The sequence below is a fragment of the Chiloscyllium punctatum genome, chromosome 1, assembly GCF_047496795.1.
Source record: "Chiloscyllium punctatum isolate Juve2018m chromosome 1, sChiPun1.3, whole genome shotgun sequence".
Lineage (NCBI taxonomy): Eukaryota > Metazoa > Chordata > Chondrichthyes > Orectolobiformes > Hemiscylliidae > Chiloscyllium > Chiloscyllium punctatum.
In genome coordinates, this window is record NC_092739.1 from 159803725 (window position 1) to 159828126 (window position 24402).

Sequence of the window (24402 nt, forward strand, 5' to 3'; positions counted from 1 at the left end):
GAGCTTGGTGGGATGGTATGTGAGAACTAGGGGGACTCTATCCTTATTGTGGTTGTGGTTGGGTTTGAGGGCAGAGGTGTGGGAAATGGAGGAGATGCAGTTGAGGGCATTGTTGATCGCCAGGGAGGGGCAATTATGGTCCTTGGAGTAGGAGGACATCTGGGATGTCCTGGAGTGAAATCACTCATCCTGGGAGCAGATACAGCGGAAGCAGGAGGACGTTTAGTCGAGATAGCTGTGGGAGTCAGTGGATTTGAAACAGATGTCAGTGCTGAGTCAGTTGCCAGAGGTGGAGACGGAGAAGTCCGGGAAGAGGAGGGAGGTGTCCCAAGATGGTTCAGGTGAACTTAAGGTAAGGGTGGAAGGTGTTTATGAAGTTGATGAACTGTTCAATCTCCTCGTGGGAGCACAGTGCAGCATTGATACAGTCATTAATGTAGGGAAGAAAAGGGTGGGGGATGGTGTGGAATTTGGACTGTTCCGCGTATCTTACGAAGAGACAGACATAGCTTGGACCCATGCAGGTACACATAGTCACCCCTCTGGTTTGTGGAAAGTGGGAGGATTCAAAGGAAAGGTTGTGTGGACCAGGCAGATGAGAGTATTGATGGTGGAGGGGTACTGACTGGGCCTGCAGGAGAGGAAGAAACAGAGTGCTTTTAGGCCTTCATTATGAGGGATGGACATGTACAGCAAATGGATGTCTATGGTGAAGATAAGGTGTTGGGAGATGGGGGGAATTGAAAGTCAAGAGGGGAATTGAGCTTTTTCCCCATGCAGAGTCCTTGTGAAATGAAAACAATAAGGGCTAGAAAAACTTAGCAGGTCTGACAGTACCTGTTGAGAGTGAAATAGAGTTAACGTATGAGTCTGATGCAACTCATCTTTGTAAATGAAATTGTTATGTTTTGCAGTGCACTGCCTAAAGGATGTTCGAAGCAGATTGAATAATTACAAATAAATGACATTGGCTAAGTTCTTCCAAGGTTTTGGGAAACAGCAGGGGAATAGGGATAGTTAGATAGCCCTTTCAAGCCACAGGAATAGAAACATCACATTTTCCTGGCCTCCCTCTGTGCTGTTCAATTCTAGAATATTCCATTTTGTTTTAAAACTTATTATTGAATCTGCCATCACCCTTCCATGAACCACAAATTGTGGAATATAAGTTGACCCGGTGTGCAAGTCATAGAGTCGTAGAGTTAGGCAGCACAGAGCAGATACTTTGGATCAATTCGTCCATGCTGTTATGAAGGTGTATGGGGTACTGTACCTTTAAGAGAGTTAAAGGCTAACAGAACTACCTGACTGCATCAAGTGTTCTGAACATAATACAATGTAACCTTTTGGTCCAGCAGCTAGGGTAGCTGGTTGCCTGAAGACAAAAAACAAATTTGAATTAGGCCAATCAGTTTAATACCCCCCAAAAAAACCAAACTCCAATTAAGTTTGAATTGAGTATATTGACAATATTAAAAGCCAATGACACAATCCGATGCTTTGGGGTATAAGACCAGGGGAAATTGACCTAAATAATAAACCCGTTTTGAATGTATTGCGAAAGCTACAATACTGGCATCCACCTGAAAGTGTGTGGAATTGCCAAGGCATGTCCTGTACACAAAAAGCAGGACAACTCTAACCCAGCCGATTAATGCCCCATCAGTCCACTCTTGATCTTCAGCAAAGTGATGGAAGGTGTCACCAACAGTGCTATCAAGCAGCACCTGCTCAGTGAACACTCTGGACTTCATTACAGCCTTGACCTAAACATGGACAAGGAGAAAGTGAGGACTGCAGATGCTGGAGATCAGAGCTGAAAATGTGTTGCTGGAAAAGCGCAGCAGGTCAGGCAGCATCCAAGGAGCAGGAGAATCGACGTTTCGTTCTCATTCCTGAAGAAGGGCTCATGCCCGAAACGTCGATGCTCCTGCTCCTTGGATGCTGCCTGACCTGCTGCGCTTTTCCAGCAACACATTTTCAGTTCTAAACATGGACAAACCAGCCGAGCTCCAGAGTTGAAGTGAGAGTGACTGCCCTAGATATCAGGCAGTAGTTGAGTGAGTGAGGTATCAAGGAACTCGAGAAAAACTGGCATAAATAGGATTTGGGGAAATGTCTCCGCTGGTCAGAGTCACCTGGTACAAAGGAAGGTGTTTCTGGTTGTTGAAAATCAGTCACCTCAGCTCCAAGACAGGTCAGTAAGGAGTTCCTCTGGGTAGATATGTGTAAGCAACCTTTTAGATTAGATTACATTACAGTGTGGAAACAGGCCCTTCGGCCCAACAAGTCCACACTGACCCGCCGAAGCGCAACCCACACATACCCCTACATTTACCCCTTACCTAACACTACGGGCAATTTAGCATGGCCAATTCACCTGACCTGCACATCTTTGGATTGTGGGAGGAAACCAGAGCACCCGGAGGAAACCCACGCAGACACGGGGAGAATGTGCAAACTCCACACAGACAGTCGCCTGAGGCGGGAATTGAACCCGGGTCTCAGGCGCTGTGAGGCAGCACTGCTAACCACTGTGCCACCGTGCCACCCACAGATGTATTGTGACATATCTCTGGAGCTGGTGGGCTTGAACCCAGGACACTTGCTCAGAGGTAAGGACACCACCACTGCACCCATAAGAGCACATCAGCTCTGCAGGATGGTGTCTTGAACACAATCATTATCGAATGTTTCATCAATGACCTTCCCTCCATCATTAGTCAGAGGAGGGGTCATTCGTGCAACAGTCAGCACCAATTGCATCTCTTCAGATGATGAAGGAGCCCATGTCTAAATGCATCAATATTCTTGCGATAATGTAAAATGCTGGATTAGTACTACATTCACAAACATTCATTCCCCTGCACCACTCAATGTACCAAATGCACTGCAGGAAGGCTCCTTCACTAGCATTTTCCAAACCCACAACCTTTACTCTGTTACTGTGCGGATCTCCTCTCCTGTCTGTTGCTATTTCCCCAAGGTAGCATCACGTGAGATGCAGTACTGGTGCACATAAACGGAGATATCAACACTATGGGGTGGCACCATGGCACAGTGGTTAGCACTGCTGCCTCACAGCGTCAGAGACCCGGGTTCAATTCCAGCCTTGGGTGACTGTCTGTGTGGAGTTTGCACGTTCTCCCTGTGTCTGTGTGGGTTTCCTTCGGGTGCTCTGGCTTCCTCCCACAATCCAAAAATGTGCAGGTTAGATGAATTGGCCATGCTAAATTGCCCATAGTGTTAGGGGAATGGGTATGGGTGGGTTGTGCTTTGGCGGGTCGGTGTGGACTTGTTGGGCCGAAGGCCCTGTTTCCACACTGTAAGTAATCTAATCATAACAGGCAGGTTGGGTATTCGGCCGACCTTCTTATTTTTCCACTTAGAAGTATACAGGCAGCAGCTACATGGTTGCACCAGAAGATACAGGAGCAGAATCAGGCCATTCGTCCCGTCAGGTCTGCTCCACCATTCGATCATGGCTGATATGTTTTTCAATGTCATTCTTCTGCCTTCTCCCATAACCATTCATCACAACACCACTCAAGAACCTATCTAACTCTGTCTTAAATGCACTCAACGATGCGACCTCCACGGTGCCTGCGGCAATGTGTTCAGCAGATTCACCACTCTCTGGCGGAAGAAATTTCTCCTCATCTCAGTTCTAATGCAAGTTCCCCTCCAACCCAAGTTGGTGCTTCACTGCTCCTTCAGTGCATCGAATTCAAAATCCTTGAACTCCCTTCCCAACCGCAATGTGGGTTCTGTACCACAAGGACTGGAGTGGTTCAAAACACCTGCACTCCACCACCTTCTCCAGGTCAATGAGAGATAGGAATTTAAAAAAAATTCAAATCAACCGAATGAAGTTGTTATGACACACCTCTGGGGCAGATGGGACTTGAACCCAGGCCTCCAATAAGTACTGCCCTACCCACCAAAGCTATGGTAGACCCAATCAAGAAGGAGGAAATGGCCTAGTGATATCATTGGTAATGCAGAGACTTAGGTAATGTTCTGGGGATCAGATTTGAATCCTGCCATGGCAGATGGTGTAATTTGAACTCAGTAAATTTTGGAAGTAAGGGTCTCATGATATCTGTGAATTGATTGTGGAGGAATCTATTGTTTCCATAGAATCCCTACAGTGTGGAAACAGGTCCTTCAGCCCAATAAGTCCACACTGACCCTCCGAAGAGTAACCCAGCCAGACCCATTCTCCGACATTTACCCCGACCTAATGCACCTAACTTACACATCCCTAGATATCAACGACAATTTAGCACAAAGGAGAAAGTGAGGACTGCGGATGCTGGAGATCAGAGCCGAAAATGTGTTGCTGGAAAAGCGCAGCAGGTCACGCAGCATCCAAGGAGCAGGAGAAGAAGGGCTCATGCCTGAAACGTTGATTCTCCTGCTCTTTGGATGCTGCCTGATCTGCTGTGCTTTTCCAGCAACACATTTTCAGCGACAATTTAGCACAGCCAATTCACCTGACCTGCATATCTTTGGACTGTGGGAGGAAACCGGAGCACCCGGAGCAAACCCACGCAGAGACGAGGAGAAATTGGAAACTCCAATGCATAGGTTAAGTTATTTTATTTTACATTAGGATAAATCCTCGGCACAATATTGTAGGCCAAAAGACCTGTTCTGTGCTGCACTTTTCAACCACGGACTGTCACTCAAGGCTGGATTCGAAACTGTGTCCCCGGCACTGTGAGGCAGCAGAGCTAACCACCGAGCCACCATGCCACTCCATCTACTTCAGGAATATCCTTTGGGGAAGGAATCTGCCATCTTTACCTGGCCTACATGTGACTCCAGACCTGCAGCAATATGGTTGACTCTTAACTGTCCTCTGGGCAATTAGGGACGGGCAATAAAAGCTGGCCCGGTCAGCTATGCCCTCACCCTGTGAATGAATTTAAAAATCCTTTCTGCATCTAGCCAAGTTAACGGCTTTATGTTTCATTGAGATGGACATTATTTTAAAACTGAACAAAGAACTCCTGATGCTGAACATCTGAAACAAACATCTGAGTGCTGGAGAAACTCAGAAGGTCAGGCAGCACATGTGGAGAGAGGAAACAGAGTCATACAGTCATAGAGATATACAGCATGAAAACAGACCCTTCGGTCCAACCCGTCCATGCCAACCAGATATCCCAATCCAATCTAGTCCCACCTGCCATCACTCGACCCATATCCCCCCAAACCCTTCCTATTCATATACCAATCCAAATGCCTTTTAAATGTTGCAATTGTACCAGCCTCCACCACATCCTCTGGCAGCTCATTCCATACACGTACCACCCTCTGCATGAAAACGTTGCCTCTTAGGTTTCTTTTATATCTTTCCCCTCTCACCCTAAACCTATGCCCTCTAGTTCTGGACTCCCGACCCCAGGGAAAAGACTTTGCCTATTTATCCTATCCATGCCCCTCATAATTTTGTAAACCTCTATAAGGTTACCCCTCAGCCTCCGATGCTCCAGAGAAAACAGCCCCAGCCTGTTCAGCCTCTCCCTGTAGCTCAAATCCTCCAACCATGGTAACATCCTTGTAAATCTTTTCTGAACCGTTTCAAGTTTCACAACATCTTTCCAATAGAAAGGAGACCAGAATTGCATGCAATATTTCAACAGTGGCCTAGCCAATGTCCCGTACAGCCGCAACATGACCTCCCAACTGCTGTACTCAATACTTTGACCAATAAAGAAAAGCATACCAAACGCCTTCTTCACTATCCTATCTACCTGCGACTCCACTTTCAAGGAGCTATGAACCTGCACTCCAAGGTCTCTTTGTTCAGCAACATTCCCTAGGACCTTACCATTAAATGTGTAAGTCCTGATAAGATTTGCTTTCCCAAAATGCAGCACCTCGCATTTATCTGAATTAAACTCCATCTGCCACTTCTCAGCCCATTGGCCCATCTGGTCCAGATCCTGTTGTAATCTGAGGTAACCCTCTTCACTGTCCACTACACCTCCAATTTTGGTGTCATCTGCAAACTTACTAACTGTACCTCTTATGCTCGCGTCCAAATCATTTATTTAAATGACAAAAAGTAGAGGACCCAGCACCGATCCTTGTGGCACTCCACTGGTCACAGGCCTCCAGTCTGAAAAACAACCCTCCACCACTACCCTCAGTCTTCTACCTTTGAGCGCTTTAGTTCCAGTCCAGTGAACCTTATTTCATCTTCCAGGACAATGTTACTTTGGCAAGATAAACCAAATAGTATCTGCAAGCTGCATTTTGCAATGTCCAGGGAGGCTTGGAGCAATTACAGGACCATGCCATGAGGTGGCGCTCCAGACACACGGAGCTTGTCAATCAGCCTGTAGCCCCGCTTCTGATTGACAGGCCATCCCACATGCTGATTGGATACAATCAACAAGGCCCCCCGCCTTCTGCCTTATTATTCGCACCTCTATTGGTTAGTATGTTTCCCGCCCTCCCGGCCCGCGCCCTTATTGATTGGCCAAAGCCGGACGACCTCCTTCATTGGTCAGGTGTCCTGGAGGGGGCGTTATGATTGGTCAATGCTGCTGTCACTCAGCGCGGGGAGGCGGGCGCAGGTGGCCGATGGACGAGCGGAAGGTGTCCGTGTCCGAGCTGCTCAACTCCAGCATTTACCTGTTCGGTAAGCGGCAGGGCCCCGGGCCTTGGGCCCCAACCCCACCCGGCACAGGGGCACTGGCGGCAGGAGCGGATACAAGGCCCTGGCTTCTCCACAAGGAGGGAGGGAGGGAGCCATTGCGCGGGACATCCCCCCACCCCCACCCCTCCCCCCCTCCCCCCCTCCCCCCCTCCCCCCCTACCCCCTCCCCCCCCCCCCTCCCCCCCTACCCCCTCCCCCCCCCCTCCCCCCCTCCCCCCCTCCCCCCCTACCCCCCTACCCCCTCCCCTCCCCCTCCCCCTCCCCCCCCCTCCCCTCCCCTCCCCCCCCCTACCCCCTCCCCCCCCCTACCCCCTCACCCCCCCTCCTCCCCCACCCCCTCCCCCACCCCCACCCCACTCCCCTCCCCCCCTACCCCCTCCCCCCCCTCCCCTCCCCTCCCCCACCCCCACCCCATCCCCCACCCCCACCCCATCCCCCATTTCACCTCCCCTACCCCCTCCGCCATTCCATGCCCCCTCTGTCCACCCCCTCCTCCCTTCCCCCTTCCCCTGTTTCCAAGTGGCCCCTCCTCTTCCCCCTGTGGTGTCCCTCGTCATCACCATCTTCTCCCCCTGCAGTGTTTCCACTGAAACAGGTTGGTTCTTCCTCACTCCCCCCACTCCCCAGGTGCCCTCTCTTCTTTGCCTTCCACCCCTACCCTTCCAGCTGCCCTGTCTTCTTCCTCTCTTTTCTCTCTTATCCCCCACCCCCTTCCAGGTGCTGCCTCCTTTTCCCTGTGTGCCCCCCTTCTGGGTACCCCTCCCATGTCCACCCTCTCCATCCCTCCAGACCGCACCCTCACCCTCTCCAGCAGATCCCCCCCAACCTCTTCCTCTCAGCCTCATCTCACAGACTGACTGTCCTGAAGGCTAACAGCAAACACTGCTGTCCAAACCCCTGACCACTCTCCCTTTGAACTTTATCTTCCTCCTATTTTGTCCCCCTCCCCTAGTTGTTCTCACCATCTTTCTCCTCCTCCCCCCCCCCCCCTTATTGTTTGAAACCCAAGCCCCAAGCTCCCTTTATTGTTCCACCTTCACAACTACCCCTCCCAGTCCCCAATAGAAACAGGTCCTTTGGCCCACCATGTCCATGCCAACCCAGAAGCACCAAGCATGCAACAATACCATTTACCTGCCAATGGTCCATAGCCTTTGAAACCCTTGCATTTTCTGTTCTTGTCCAGGTACTGCTTAAATGTTGCAATGGTGGCTGCTTCCACCAGTCTCTCAGGCAGTGTGTTCTAATTTTCTACCAGCCTCTGGGTTTTTAAGAAAAAAGTCTTTGCTCAGATTTCCTTTAAGCCACTTTCTCCTCTCCTCTCCTCTCCTTCTCCCTGTTTCCTCCCGGGTGCTCCGGTTTCTTCCCACAATCCAAAGATGTGCAGGTTAGGTGAATTGGGAGAAAGTGAGGACTGCAGATGCTGGAGGCCAGAGTTGAAAAATGTGTTGCTGGAAAAACACAGCAGGCCAGGCAGTATCCAAGGAGCAGGAGAATCGACGTTTCGGGCATAAGCCCTTCAGGAATGAATGAAGGTTAGGTGAATTGGCCAGGCTAAATTGTCCATATTGTTCCATGATGTGAAGGTTAGGTGTCGGGGTAAATGTAGGGGAATGGGTGTGGGTGGGTTACTGTCAGGATTAAATTCTATCTTCCAATACTGATTCCTGGACCCGAAATGTTGACTCTTTCTCTCGGCAGACTACTGCCAGACCTGGAGCTTCCCCTAGTGCTTTGTTTTTGTTTGTTAATGTTCAAACCTACCTGTTCCTGTGGGGGTAATGTTATGCCATCAGGGCAGTTACTCATTCTGGCAGTGCATACTATCCATCAGTCTTGCAACTTCTGCCTTGATATGTTGGAAGAATTTGCCGGATGCACGAGATTGGAAGCACCTCCTGAATTGCCACTAGAGGATTGGCTGATTGGCAGAAAGTAGGGATAAAGGGGTTCAATAAATGTTGGCCAACCAGGGGTGCCTGCCTCTCGTACGTGAATAGGGAAAAAGAAATATTGAGAACCTGAAAATTCTGGTTTAAAGTGAGTGCCAGAAGTTGTAACCTGAGATGAGAAGGTTTATTTTAAGGTGGCACCCGGTCCAGATCTGGACTGTACAAGGTGAGGGCGCGGTGGAGGCAGATTTCATGGTGGCCTTACAAAGGAACTTTAAGCATTCTGTGGAGGGAAGGTGGTCAGGATGTATACAAGTAATGGTGTTATTTTCGGATACACGAAAGAATCCAAAAAGGATAATGCAAGGCTGACTTGGAGGAATAGAATACAAGGGGGTAGAAAAGTCATTAAAATGAATACATTTATGATCTCCATAAATTCCTAATGCATAATGAGAATTACCAAAAGACAAGCTTTCACATGTTAAGGCTTCATTATGCTGGTTTCTTTCAATGCAAGCAACATAGAACAAATGACACTTAAGCAATGAGTATGCCAACCTGGGTACTTTTGTGTTAACTGGTTAACTCTGTTGGAAAATACTGTGCAATATATTTTTCTTTGGGCTGTGCTACTGCAAGAGGAATGTCAGAGCACAATTAAATCTCAAAGCACTTGCAACCAATTAGAGTGTGTATTCCAAGTTAAAAATCTCACAGGAGTGCTGCTCACTCCTAAAGCTATTACTTCCAAGTGAACCTGTTAGACTATAACCTGGTGTTGTGATTTTTAACTCTGTCCACCCCAGTCCAACACCAGCTCCTCCACGCCATGTACGTTCCAAAGCAGACCTAGACTAGCAAGACTCAGCTCCAGCAACTCTTGTTGGCTCACTATTCACCTTCCACGTCAAAGCAGTGGAGCAGTGCAGGATAACCTCACAGTAGCGGTTGCGTGTCTCCAAGTGACAACTTGAAGTTGATGTTGGCATTAGTTCCATAAACCCCATGTTAAAACTGGAGATGAGTTTCATCACAAAGAAAATAATTTGAATGTGTACCCTTTACTTGGAATACAATACCACAATACTTTAAATGACTGCATATCTAAGTAAAAATAGCTAATAATTTTTTTTATCCATTCTTTCATGGGATGTTAGCATGTAGACCGACATTTATTGCCCATCGCTAATTGCCTAGAGGGTACTTAAGAGTTTAACCACTTTGCTGTGGGTCTGCGGTCACACAGAGACCAAACGAGGGCAGGGTGGCAGTTTCCTTCCTTAAAATGCATTAGTGAATCAGATTTTTTTTTTCTCTGACAATTGACAACAATGTCATGGCCGTTGTTAAATCCTAAAGTCCAGCTGTTCTTTATTAAATTCAAATTCTACCATCTGCCATTGTGGGTTCCTGAGATATTGCCTGGGTCTCTGGATTAGTAGACCTGTCATGTCTTCCAGATAATTGCTAAAGTAAAATAAAATGTTAATATTCCATTGACTGTACTTCCTATAGTGGTCTCTCTCCTTTGCCTAGCCCTTGCTTACTTGCTGTTGCATTCTTGTGGTTTTGTGCTGTCTCACCCACATGCACACTGTAAAAGTCCTGGGCCCCATAGTGGACCATGGGCACTGTTCTGTTGACTGTTGTCTTGCTGTTCCAGCCGCCACCTTGGAGGGGAAAGAGTGGCTGGTACCTGTAGTCAGGGGTGAAAGAGAAGTACTGCTTAGCTTATCTGGTTGAGACTGACATCCAGCAGTTTGTTTGGGTTTCTTGGGGAGGGTGGCAATTCCATCTTGCCTGGACAGATCCTTGAGGCACTGAGTTTGCCAGGTGGGAGAACTTGTGGCTGAAAATTTGGAGCAGCCGCTCAACTTGGGGAGAGACTGCAAGTCTGAAAGCTAGACGTTGCCTTATTTCTGAGAAAATGGAGACCATCTGGTCACATAAGGTACTGCTAAGCAACATTAGTATCGTGACTCTCATTGAGTTTTTCTGTCTTACTCACTTAGTGTTAAAGCTAAAAGATGCTGAAACGTTAAAGACTGGCTCCCTTTGATTTCTGTCTCTTACACTCGTTCTTTCACAATGTTCCTAGGTGGGAATCCTGTTATTTGGATTTAAGCTGCAGTCACAGATCACGCAGGTGTGTTTCTGGGCAGATGACTATCCCACGTGCCGCAATGTTCTGTTTCACCTCTGAATTAAAGGAGTCACATTTAAAGTATAACCAGCTTATTAAGTTCACGTTCATAACAAAAAGGGAAAGGAGTTCAGTGATACAACCCAGTCTGCCAACGTTCGTGATTTGGAGGTGCTGGTGTTGGACTGGGGTGTACAAAGTTTAAAAACCACACAACACCAGGTTATAGCCCAACAGGTTTATTTGGAAGCACTAGCTTTCGGAGTGCTGCTCCTTCATCAGGTCGTTGATGAACCACCCGATGAAGAGCAGTGCTCTGAAAGCTTAGTGCTTCCAGATAAATCTGTTGGACTATAACCTGCAGTTGTGATTTTTAACTTTGCCATCATTCCAGTGTAATCAAGGCTGATCTTCTGCCTCAACTCCACTTTCTTGCCTGTTCATTGACTCCCCTTTTTCATTTTGGAAGTCAAAAATCTATCTGCCACAGCCTCAGCTGAATCACCTTCAGAGAGAAAACGGTTTCAACACAAGTCGAGGTTTAAGCCTTCAAAAGGTTCAGGGGCAGCAAGCAAATCCAGAGTTCCCTAGATAGAAAAGGAAAGTGTGTGAAAGACAGGTATCATATAGAAAATGTAATATGAATGCTGAAGGGAGGAGAAAAGCAACGGGGATAACAAGCAGATGCTACAAGTGACATGAGAAGGAATCCCAAAGTTTTCAATAACACATAAATAATAAAAGGGGTGGTCATAGGAGGAGTAGGACTGATTAGAGCCCGGAAGGGGAATTTGGTTCTACTTGAGAGGCGCGGTTATCTAATGTGGCAGGAAGAACAAATGTGCAGAGTATTTCTTCATTGGTAGGAGCTTAGAAAATTTAGGTCATAGAATCCCTGTAGTGTGGAAGCAGGCCATTCAGCCCGTCGAGTGAACCCATCCCCTCAGATCATCCCACTCAGACCCACGCTCTACCGTATCCCTGTAACCCTGCATTTACTGTGGCTAATCCACCTAGCTTGCATATCCCTGGACATTTTGGTCAATTTAGCATTGGTAATCCAGCTAATCTGCACATATTTGGACTGTGGGAGGAATCTGGAGTACCAGGAGGAAACCTAAGCAGACACTGGGAGAATGTCCCTTTTTTTACAAACCTGCTTTTAAAGTTTTTGCTGTCAACAAAAATGTTTTGCATGCACCTTGGAAATGAGTTGGTCAAGTTAATTTTTCTGATTTGATTCTTTAGGATGTGTGCTGGAGGAAGGACGAAAGGAATACAAATTCCAGGTGCATGATGATCGGATGGCACACCAACTCATTCTAAGGACGGTGAGTGTCCTCACTGATGGGATTGTCATCGAAAATAGCAGCAGTATCAGGCCATTCAGACCTTTCAGCCTGTTCCACCACTCATTATCAACATGGCTGGTTATCCAACTCTGGTCCCTCTCTCTCCCCGTATACTTTGATCACTTTAGCCAGAAGACTTGTACTAACTCCTTGAAAACATTCGACGTTTAAACCTCAACCACTTTCCTGGCAGTGAATTCCACATCCTTGTCACTCTGTGGATGAAGAAATTTCTGTTTTTCAGTCCTAAATAGCCAACGTCATGGGTATTTCTAATCACCCTGCTCAGATATTATTGCATGCTTCTGGACCAGGTGGGATTTGAACACACTCAGTGGTAGGGACACTATCACTGCACCTCAAGAGCCACTGTGGCCTACTCCCTGATCCTTAGTGTATGACTCCTGGGTCTGGATTCCTGGTCATCGAGAACATTTTTTCTGTGTGGGTCTGTTAGAATTTTATAGGTTTGAGATTTTTCCCTATTCTTGTAAAGTCATTGAATTTTATAGTACAGAAGGAGGCCATTCGACCCATCATGTCTGTACTAGATCCTGACGGAGCTGCCCAGCCAGTCCCATTCTCTGATCCTATCTCTGTTGCCCTCTGACTTTGTCACTTTCAGATATCTAACTCTCTTTGAAACATCCTCTGGAATCCACCTCCACCACACCCCCAGGCAGCATATTCCAAATCGTAACAACGCTGAGTAAGGAAGTTTCTCCTCATCTCACTCCTAGCTCTCTTGGTGACAGTCTTAAAATTGTGACCCCCTAGTTACTGACATACCAACTAGCAGAAACAGAATATATTCCTTTACCCTGTCAAAATTGAACATAATTTTGAGCACTCCAATGAGGTCACTCTACTTCAAAGGAAATAAAGCGAATCACTCAAACCTTTCCTTGTATCTAAAATCCTTAATTCCTGATATCATTTTGGCAAACTCTTGTGCACTTTCACTAGGGATTTAACATTCTTCCCTAAAGTGGATGCCCAGTACTGAACACAATGCTCCCGAGTGTGGTCTGACCAGGATTCATAGAGTTGTACCATTGATTCCTTGCTTTTGGTCTCTGCTCCTCTAATTATAAATTCAAATCCTATAAACCCTCTTAACAACTTTTTCAATTTGCCTGGCCATCTTCAGAGAATTATGCATTTGAGCTCAAAGTTCCCTCTGCTCCTGTACTTCCCTCAAAGTTGTACCATTGAGTCAGTATTGTGTCTCCATGTTTCTTGTATCAGAATGTAATTGCCTCCTGCCTCTGCATTGAAATTCATCTCCAGCACCACTAATCCAGAATTGAAATTCATCTGCCAAGTGTCTGCCCATTTGGCCAACTTGTCAATGTCTCTTTGAAATTGCTCAGTATCATCCTCACAATTCACTATTTTTCCTAGTTTTGCATCATTTGCAAATTTTGAGATTTTTTTCCTCATAGCACACCTCCAAATCAGAAAAACGCAAGGGTCCTAACACTGAACCCTGGGGAGCACCGCTTTTCGCTCACCTCTCATTTGAGAAATAGCCATCTATATCTGCCCTCAGTTTCCTATATTTTAACAATTTGTAATCCATGCTGCCAAGGACCTATCAATCCCACACATTTTTAATTTCCTCACCAACCTGCCATGTGGCACCATATCAAATGGTTTCTAAATGTTCACAGCACTACCTTCATCCAGTGCCTGTGTCACTTGAAGAAAGGACTCCATTTGATTTATCAAACCTGCCAAAGCCATGTTGATTGTCTAGTGTTAACTTCATATTCTCTAGGTGAATGTTTATCATATCTCATACTATGGCCTCCATCATTTTTCTGACTATTGATGTCAACCTGACAGGTCTGCATCTTCCTGGGTTATTCTTTGCCCTGTTCTTAAGCATTTGAAACCCTCCAATCCCCTGGTTCTAATCCTCTGTTCAGAGAGGCCTGGAAACCTTGTGTCAATGGCATGTTAACATTGGTCTGTCACAACTTTGAAGTTAATCCTAATTAGTTCAGTTTCTGTCCATCCGTCAGCCCTGCCCATCCAGGAATCAGTCTGGTAAACCATCTTGTCCTTTTGACAAGGAATTAAGGCCACCCAGGTTTTGTTGCATTGCAACTTTTTTCCAATCTAAAGCAGATGCTGATCTACCTTCCTGTTTTTGCTGCCAAAGTGGATAACCTCTCTTTTCTGCATTAATTTTATCTGCCATGCATTTTCCCTGTTACTCAACTTGTCCAAATCACAGTGAAGCATCACTGCATCTTCTCACAGCTCACCCTCCCACCCAACTTTGTGTAGTCTGCAAAATTAGATATATTTAATTCCCTTATCTAAATCATTAATATATGTTGTGAGTAGATGGGGTCCAAGCACTGATTCCTGCAGGCCCCCACGAGTTATTGGCTGCCACCCATCAGTTTATTCTTCTCGTTAGCATAACAGAACAGTACTGCACAGGAACAGGCTGTTCGGCCCACCATATCTCTGCCAATCAAGATGTCATTCTAAACTGATCCCACCTGTCTGTACATGGTCTCTATCTCTCTATTCCCTGCCTGTTCGTATCTGTCTCAACACCTCGTAAATGTTGCTATCAAATCAGCTTCTCCCTTGGTATTGTGTTCTAAGCACCTATCACTGTCTGTAAGGAAAGAAAACTTGCCTTGCACATCTATTTTAAGAACTTGTTTCTTGATTGTCAATCAGATCTGTAGCCACGTACACTAGCCTCAATCCCATGTACTTTAAGTTTCCATGCTAGTCTCTTGCTTGGAACCTCATTGAAAGACTTCTGAAAGACCAAGGAAACTACATCACTGGTTCTCCTATTTCAACTCTTTAAGCTACATTTTCAAAATATTCCAATAGATTTGTCAAGCGCAAATTCATGCTGATTCTGTTCATAACAAAAACCAAATTGTTGGAGAAACTCAGCAGGTCTGGCAGCACCTGTGGAGAGAAATCAGTTATTGTTTCAGTTCCAGTAACCCTTCAGAACTGATGGTAGCTAGGCAAATGTTGATTTATGTGCAGAATGTTGGTTGGGGAGAAGGGGTAAGGATTAAATGATAGGTGGAGATAGAGCTCACAGAGAAAGAAAAACAGTTGAACCGACGAGGGGGTGGATAACAGTCAGCCTAGGAGAGTAAATAGCTGCTAATGGGGACTCTTAGTGGCTAACAGTGGGTTGTGTGTAAAGGCAGACCATGTGATAACAAGTGTGTGGGGGTGGGGGGAGAGCATAGGACTTCAACATCTGCCCCAAAGTTGTTAAACTCCATATTTGTTTGTGAGAAATCATGTCTCACTAACTTCAGTTTTTTGTTTTAAAGAGGTGACAAAGCAGATTGAAGGTAGAGTTGTCTGTGGACTTCAGCAAAGCAAAGTTCCACGTGGTAGATTGGTTAGGAAGGTTGGATCACATGGGATCCCCAGATGGAAGCTAGCCAATGGGATACAAAATTGGCTTGAAGATAGGAGACATTCGTAGCAAATTGATGCAACCACCGGAAAGCCAGAGAAGTCTATCAAAGCGCCCAGTCTCTCTCGAATTTAGCTGGAGCTGTCCAATCATGAAACTGGAATCTCGGCTTTGTAGCCATGTCGTTCCAAGGTAAAAGCTTTTGAGACCTGAGCTGTCGCTTAGTGCTGCTGTTTGCCAAGGTGCCACCCTGTTGCTCCCCTGTTATACATGCCATTAGGTTTCTTTGCCACTGCTCCAGGCTCATCTCTTTGACCAGGAATATTGCACAAGAACCATTTAAAGTGGGTTAATTAGAGACTTCAACTCTCCTTGTATTCTTTTTAGCACTTATTTTTCTTTTCACATTTTAGCCAGAGGCTGTTTGTCATTCTTCAGGCTAGACATTAACTGTTATTGATTCTCTGACTCACCATTTCCCATTCTAAGGCCTTAAATTTACAGTGCACTCTTTAATTTTATATGATTTTGAAGATGCCATGGGATATCATTTTGGATAATGAAGGGAAATAGATTGCATACAATGTAGTATGTTGAACTTCAAAGATGGTATAAACACCATTATAGAAAATAAAGCGCTGCACTTTTTCTTTCAGATTTTTAACTATTTCCCACAAGCTGCAGAATGGTGAGAGTTTGGGAAGTGTTGACGTCCAAAGGGATCTGGATGTCCCTGTTCATAAGTGATTGAAGGGTGACGTATGTTCACCATGCATTTAGGAAGGCATGTGGTATGCTGACTGGTATTACAGGACTAAAGATGTCCTGATGCAATTTTTAGAACCTTGGTGGAATTGCATTGGGAGTATTCTACACAATTTTGGTCCCCTTACTCAGGATGGACATATTTGCTATCAGGGAAGTGCAGTACAAACTCACCAGACTAATTCTTGGATGGAGGGACTACACTTTGAGGAGATTGAATCTGTATTCTTCAGAGTTTCAAAGAATGAGAGGTGACCCAGTTGAAACTTAGGACTTACCTTTTATGTATCCATACTGTATTTGTACAGGCTGTGTGGTCTCCAAATAAGAGGCAAGCCATTTAGGACAGATAAGAAATTTCTTTACTTAATACATAGTTAAAATTATTCCCAAGGGCTGTGAAAGCTGTCTTTGGATATGTTCAAAAAAGAGGTTAATGAATTTTTGGACACTAGTAACATCAAGAAATATCTATCATCGAAATAGAGATGCAAGTCTATTCTCAGTTATTTCATCTAAAAATGTGACTATGGATGAGAGGAATGCACAGTGCAATAGTTAAGCCACTTTTGGAATGTTGTGTTCAATCCTGGTCTCCTTCCTATAGGAAAAGGACATGGAAGGTACAGAATGTAGGGAACTAGATGGTGACACCTTGAAAAATCTCCATATTACAGAGGAGAAAGTGCTAGGCTTCTTGAAAGGCATAAGAGTGGTTAAATCCCCAGGACCTGATCAGGTGTACCCCAGAGCTCTGTGGGAAGCTAGGGTAGTGATTGCTGGACCTCTTACTGAGATATTTGTATCATTGATAGTCACGGGTGAGGTGCTGGAAGACTGGATGTTGGCTAATGTGGTGCCACTGTTTAAGAAGGGTGGTAAGGTCAAGTCAGGGAATTATAGACTGGTGAGCATAAGGTTGGTGGGCAAGTTGGAAGGAATCCTGAGGGACAGAATGTACATGTATTTGGAAAGGCAAGGACTGATTAGGGATAGTCAACATGGTTTTATGCGTGGGAAATTATGTCTCTCAAACTCGATTGAGTTTTCTGAAGAAGTAACAAAGAAGATCGATGAGGGCAGAGCAATGGATGTAATCTATATGACTTCAGTAAGGCATTTGACAAGGTTCCCCATGGGAAACTGATTAGCAAGGCTAGATCTCATGGAATACAGGGGAAAAGAACAAAGAAAATTTACAGCCTAGGAACAGGCCCTTCGGCCCTCCAAGCCTGAGCCGATCCAAATGTATTGTCTAAACCTGTTGGTCAATTCCTAAGCATCCGTATCCCACTGCTCCCCACCTACTCGTGCAGCTGTCCAGACGCATCTTAAACGAATCTACTGTGCCTGCCTCTACCACCTCTGCTGGTAATGCGTTCTAAACACCCACCACCCTCTGTGTGAAGTACTTACCGTGCGTGAAGTACTTACCCCTTGTATCCCCCTTAAACATTCCACCTCTCACTTTTGAAAGCATGACCTTGTTATTGAATCCTTCACCCTTGGAAAAAGCTTGTCTCTATCCACCTTGTCTATACCCTTCATGATTTTGTAAACCTCGATCATGTCCCCTGTCAATCTCCTTTTTTCTAGTGAAAATGAATCTAACCTACTCAACCTCTCTTCATAGCTGGCACCTTACATGCCAGGCAACATCCTCATAAACCTTCTCTGCACCCTCTAAAGCGTCCACATCCTTTTGGTAATGTGGCGCCCAGAACTGTACACAATATTCTAAATGTGGCCGAACCAATGTCTTGTACATTTTCAACATGACTTGCCTGCTCTTATGCTCAATACCCCGTCCAATGAAGGCAAGTGTACTATATGCCTTCTTGACCACTCTATCCACCTGTGCAGCAACCTTCAGGGTACAATGGACCTGCACTCCCAGATCTCTCTGCCCATCAACTTTTCCCAAGGCTCTTCCGATTGTATAATTCTGTCTAGAATTAGACTTGCCTGAATGCATCACCTCACATTTGTCTGGAATGAAAACCATCTGCCACTTTTCAGCCCAACTCTCCAGTCTATCTATATCCTCCTGTATTCTCTGTCAGTCCCTTATGCTTTCTGCCACTCCACCAATCTTTGTGTCATCTGCAAACTTGCTGATCATACCAGCAGTGCCCTCTTCTAGATCATTTATGTATATTACAAACAACAGTGGCCTCAATACTGACCCCTGTGGAACACCACTGGTCACCTTTCTCCATTTTGAGAAACTCCCTTCAACTACTACTGTCTCCTGTTGCTCAACCAGTTCTTTATCCACCCAGCACACCATGTGACTTCACTTTTTCCATTAGTCTACAATGGGGGACCTTATCAAACACCTTACTAAAGGTGTTTGATATGACATCAACAGCCCTTCCTTCATCTAACAACTTGGTCACTTCCTCAAAGAACTCTTAAGTTTGTAAGGCACGATCTCCCCGCAAAAAACCATGTTGCCCATCACCGATAAGCTCATTCCTTTCCAAATAAATAAAGATTCTATCTGTCAGTACCCTCTCTAGCAACTTCCCCACCACCGATGTCAGGCTCACTGGTCTGTAGTTACTTGGAATATCCCCCTTTGACAGGGGGACAACATGAGCAACCTTCCAGTCCTCTGGCACCTCTCCTATATTTAAGGATGCTACAAAGATATGTCACTGCCCCAACTATTTCCCCTCTCACCTCCCTCAGCAACCTGGGATAGATCCCATCCGGTCAGGGGATTTGTCCACCTTAATAACCTCTAGCATACCCAACACATCTTCCCTACTTTTGCCAATGTGATCCAGACTAATCAACCTTCTGTCTCTAATCTCAAGATTCATCATGTTCCTCTCCTTAGTGAACACATGCAAAATAATCGTTCAGAATTTCACCCATTCTCTCAGGTTCGACATACAGCCTTCCTTCGTTATCTTTTAGTGGACCAATCCTTTCTCTAGTTACCCGCTTGCTGCTTGTATAAGAATAAAATGCTTTGGGATTTTCCTTAATTCTGTTTGCTAAAGCTATTTCATGACCCCTTTTAGCCCACTTGATTCCTTGTTTAAGACTTGTCCTACTCTTCCGATATTCCTCCAGGGCCCATTCTGTTCTCAGCTGCCCAGACCTTATGTGCGCTTCCCTTTTCCTCTTGGCTTGTCGTACAATTTCTCCTGTCATCCACAGTTCACGAATCTTGCCCTTCCTATCCTTTGCCTTCTACAGGACATGCCTATCCTGCACTATCTTTAACTTATCTTTGAAAGCCTCCCACATCTCAAATGTCGGCTTCCCTTCAAATAGCTGTGTCCAATCCACATTTCCCAGCTCCTGCCTAATTTTGATTATAATTGGCCTTGGCCCAGTTTAGCACTCTTCCCTTAGGATCACTCCTCTCTTCTTTATTTGGATTCAGAACTGGCTCAAAGGTAGAATACCAAAGGTGATGATGGAGGGTTGTTTTTCAGACTGGAGGCCTGTGACCAGTGGAGCGTCACAAGGATCAGTGCTGGGTCCACTACTTTCCATCATTTATATAAATGATTTGGATGTGAGCATAAGAGGTATAGTTAGTAAGTTTGCAGATAACATAAAATTGGAGGTGTAGTGGACAGCGAAGATGATTACCTTAGATTACAATGGGATCTTGATCAGATGGGCCAATGAGCTGAGAAGTGGCAGATGGAGTTTAATTCAGATAAGTGCGTGGTGCTGCATTTTGGAAAAGCAAATCTTAGCAGGACTTATACACTTAATGCTAACGTCCTAGGGAGTGTTGCTGAACAAAGAGACCTTGGAGTCCAGGTTCATAGCTCCTTGAAAGTGGGGTCACAGGTAGATAGGATAGTGAAGAAGGCGTTTGGTATGCTTTCCCTTATTGGTCAGAGTATTGAGTACAGGAGTTGGGAGGTCATGTTGTGGCTGTACAGGACATTGGTTAGGCCACTGTTGGAATATTGCAGGCAATTCTGGTCTCCTTCCTATCAGAAAGATGTTGTGAAACTTGAAAGGGTTCAGAAAAGATTCACAAGAATGTTGCCAGTGTTGGAGGATTTGAGCGATAAGGAGAGGTTAAATAGGCTAGGACTGTTTTCCCTGGAGTGTTGGAGGCTGTGGGGTGATGTCATAGAGGTTTATAAAATCATGAGGAGCACGGATAAGATAAATAGACAGTCTTTTCCCTGGGGTCGGGTAGTCCAGAACTAGAAGGCATAGGCTTAGAGTGAGAGTGGAAAGATATAAAAGAGACCTAAGGGGCAACATTTTCACACAGGGTGGTGCGTGTATGGAATGAGCTGCCAGAGGATGTGGTGGGGGCTGGTACAATTGCAACATTTGAAGAGGCATTTGGATGGGTATATGAATAGGAAGGGTTTGGAGGGATATGGACCGGGCGCTGGCAGGTGGGACTAGATTAGGTTGGGATAGCTAGTCGGCATGGACTGGTTGGACCGAAGGGTCTGTTTCCATGCTGTACATCTCTGACTCTAGGTACAGCACAGGAAAAGGCCCTTCAGCCCATTGAGTCAATGCCAGTCAAAACAACCTCTTGACTGTTTTAATCCTGTTTTCCAGTGCTTCACGCATAGCCTCGTATTACATGGCATCTCAAATGGGCATCTAAATGCTTCTTGCATGTTATGAGGGATTCTATCTCTCCCACCCTTACAAGCAGTGAGTTCCAGATTCCCACCTTCTGGTATCTCTCTAACTTTCTGCTCCTTACCTTAAATCTATCTTTCCTGGTCATTGTATCAAGAAGAAAAGTTGCCTTGTGTCTGTCCTTTGTCGGACCCCAAAGTTTAATGACAATCCTCTCTGCTCTAGGGAAACTAACTCCAGTCTGTCCAATTTCTCGTCATAACTGAAACTCTTCTGCCAAGCAGTCTCTCCAGTGCTATCACTTCCTCCAATAATGTGCATTTAAGAATTGCGCACACTACTGTATATTTGAGGATAGTGTGGGAAAGTTGCATTGAGGTAGATGATTTAGTCTTGATCTAGATAGCAGAATAGGCTTGAGGGGATGAATGGCCTTCTCCCATATTTCAACAATTTTTTTTTTGTTTTCATAACTATTTTCATCTTAATTATCTCTTAACATAGCAAAATGATGCACTTCCTTTGGAAGTGAGAGGGATAGGAAAATAAGCCAAAGAAACCGATAATAAAATAAAAAGAACAAGCTTGATCTGAGCTAAGTATTTTAATGTATTCATGGAAACTGGGTTATGCTGGACTTACATTAATTAGTGATTCCTGTTTGCTCTCAAGAAGTTGTTGTTGCGCCCATGATGCTGTTAGGGATTTGCAGCAGTGTGACCCAGTAACAATGCAGGAGCTATGATATATTTCCAACTCAGAGGGGTGAGTGATTTGGAGGGGGAACTTGCAGGTGGTGCTGCTGTTGTCAGAGCTATACTCATCCAGGAAGGTAGGAGAGTTCCATCAGCTTCTAACTTGCATCTTCTAAATGGTGGGCATGCTTTGGAGTGTTAGGAATTATGTCACTTTGAGTTCCTAGCTTCTGACCTCCCCTTGTAGCTGCAGTTTTTAAATAGCTGATCCAATTCCACTTCTAGTTGCTGGTAATTGCTTAGACATTGATTGTCGCAGTGTTGTACAGTATGGAAACGCACCCTTTGATCCAACTTGTCCATGCTGACAACCTATCCTAAATTAATCTAGTCCCATTTACCAGCCCATATCCCTCTAAACCAGAGGGCCAAGCAGACATCCCACTTCAGACCTTATGATGGAGAGAAGGTCATTGATGAAGTAGCTGAAGATGGTTGCACCTAGGACAGTACCCTGAGGGGCTTCTGCTGAAGCTGATCTCCACAACCGTTTTCTTGTGTGCCAGGTATGACTTCAGCCTGCATAAAATTTTCATCCTGATTCTCATTGATCTTGGTCTTCCTAGGGCTCCTTGATGATATACTCTAGTAAATATGATCTTGAAACTGAGAAGGGCTCATGCCTGAAACATTGATTCTCCTGCTCCTTGGATGCTGCCTGACCTGCTGTGCTTTTCCAGCAACACATTTTCAGCTCTGATCTCCAGCATCTGCAGTCCTCACTTTCTCCTAGTTATTGGCCAGGTTTGACTTGTTCTGCTTTTTGTATACAGGATGTACCAGGGCACTTTTCCACATTGTTGAGTAGATGTAGCTACACTGGAACTGCTTGGCCAGGGGTGCTGAAAGGTGTACAATTCTTCAGCATTATTGGTGATTTGTTGTAAGGTCTGTTGCTTTTGCAATATCAAAATATCAAATGCCTCCAGTTATTTCTTCATAACATGTGAAGTGATCAAAGTGGCTGAAGGCTGGAATCTGTAATGCTGGGGACCACTGAAGCAGTCTGAGATGGATCTTTGTTCAACTCTGGAGGTGGTATTAAGAGTGTAAGAATATCGAATGCAGTTGAGTGAATGGACTCTTAAGGATGTGCTCATGAGGTTAGATTAAATATAGTCATTCGCTTAACAAATGTCTGTCAACATTCAGAGTGAAGCATTAAATATTTTATGGAATTCCCTTCCTGAGGGCATTGTGGGCCGGGCTGCAGCAGTTCAAGAAGTCCGCTCACTACCACCTCGAGGGCAATGAGGGAGTGGCAATAAATACTGGCACAGCCGGTGACAAATGAATTTTTTATAAATTCTTGCCTCTTGCCATGACCTACCCTGGTGTAATTGCTTAATATTGATTTGGATTGCTTTTGTCTCCTGGAATCGAGCAGTTATTTTTGTACTACCAGAGCTGACCTTTGCAACTCCCCTTTCCATGCTGAATTGCAAGTGTTTCCACATTCTGGAAGTTTAGTCAAGTCAAGGTGCCATTTTAGTCAATACCTCTTAAACACCAGCCAAAAAAGGAAATCCTGCACGGCCAGAAAGTACTGTTACTCTATCCTTTTGTATTGTCATTTTGCTAACAACGTTAAAAAGGTTAAACTGCTCGTTGATATTCTATATGAATTTGAGACTGTATGCAAACAGGATGTATTTGTTACTCCTTTTGTATTTGCAGTTGTTACTAACTACATGTGTCATATGCCACTACTGTGGGGGCCATCAACTTGCATTAATAATAACTTGATAAACCTTCCCCCTTTTGCAATAACATTTTTTGTTTTCAGTTTCCGATGCCTTCACAAGTTGATCATATAATTAAGATGACACATCCAGTGCAGCACTGTCAGGTGTCTGTTCAGATTATGATTCCTTGACATCATTTGAAAGAACTTTGTGTTTTCCCAGTATCCTGTCTGTAATATCCCCTTGACCAACGCCACTAGAAACTGATTTATTGGGTCACTCGTCGCATTTGGCCTTCGTAGCATCTTGCATATTAGCTGCCCTGTTCATGAAGGCACAAACGATCAGCACTTTGAAATCGATCTATTGGATGCAATGCAGTTTGGAGTGCAGTGAAACTTTTTCCAATGAGATTGTGGTGATCGACTCTGTGAAACATCAGGGCTTTTTGCATCGTTTGTTTTCACTGTCATAACTAGCTGATGCCACTAGATGGTGACTTGCACAATTGTCTTGCCAATCCTCAGCAACACAACCACAAGTCTCCAATACTGTGGTTGTGTCATTTTTCTCCTTTTTTTAAGCATCAATGATGAAGTTGAAAGAAATTGGTTTATAGGCCTCCTTTGTAAATATTTTTTCACTTTTTTGTGAAAAGGCGATAACCTTTTTATTTTTGTTTTCTGACCATAGGTATGTGTGGGTGCAGAAACAAAAGATGAGCTGCACGTCATTGAGCTAGAGGCTATGAACCCGAATGGGAAAATGATCAAAGTGCCTTTGACGTCTCTGAAACCGTCCATTCTAACTACAGTAAGTGCCTCCATATATGCTCAAGCATTTGCATTTAATATGTATTGTGTTAGTAGGTAGGTTGTTTGCAAAGCATAGTGGAAATTGGAAGTAATGCAAATGGAGTCCAGGAAATGAGACCACCTAGCTGGTACAGATGGATGATCAGGTACTGTTGTGTAAATTCTTTCATGCAGGAGAAATGATTCCTGGCTCTGTTAGTTCCTACCCAATCCGTCTGTGCCTGTACATTTATTCATTGTGTGCTTGTTTGTTAAATCAAGTAGTTGTTTGGGATCGAAGCAGAGCTCAAAGAGCAAAGTATTTTCTTTCAGTT

At 45.0% G+C, this 24402-nt stretch overlaps 1 protein-coding gene across 1 annotated transcript in view; it reads left to right on the forward strand.

The window, feature by feature from the left end:
- The first annotated feature begins 6530 nt into the window (after positions 1–6530).
- npm1b (nucleophosmin 1b) overlaps positions 6531–24402 on the forward strand; it is a 130450-nt gene continuing 112578 nt past the window's right edge. Inside the window, exons 1-3 of the mRNA XM_072577614.1 lie at positions 6531–6655; positions 11960–12042; positions 23967–24086. Coding sequence (XP_072433715.1) covers positions 6544–6655; positions 11960–12042; positions 23967–24086 — 315 coding nt within the window. The 5' untranslated portion in view covers positions 6531–6543. The remainder of the gene's footprint in view (positions 6656–11959; positions 12043–23966; positions 24087–24402) is intronic.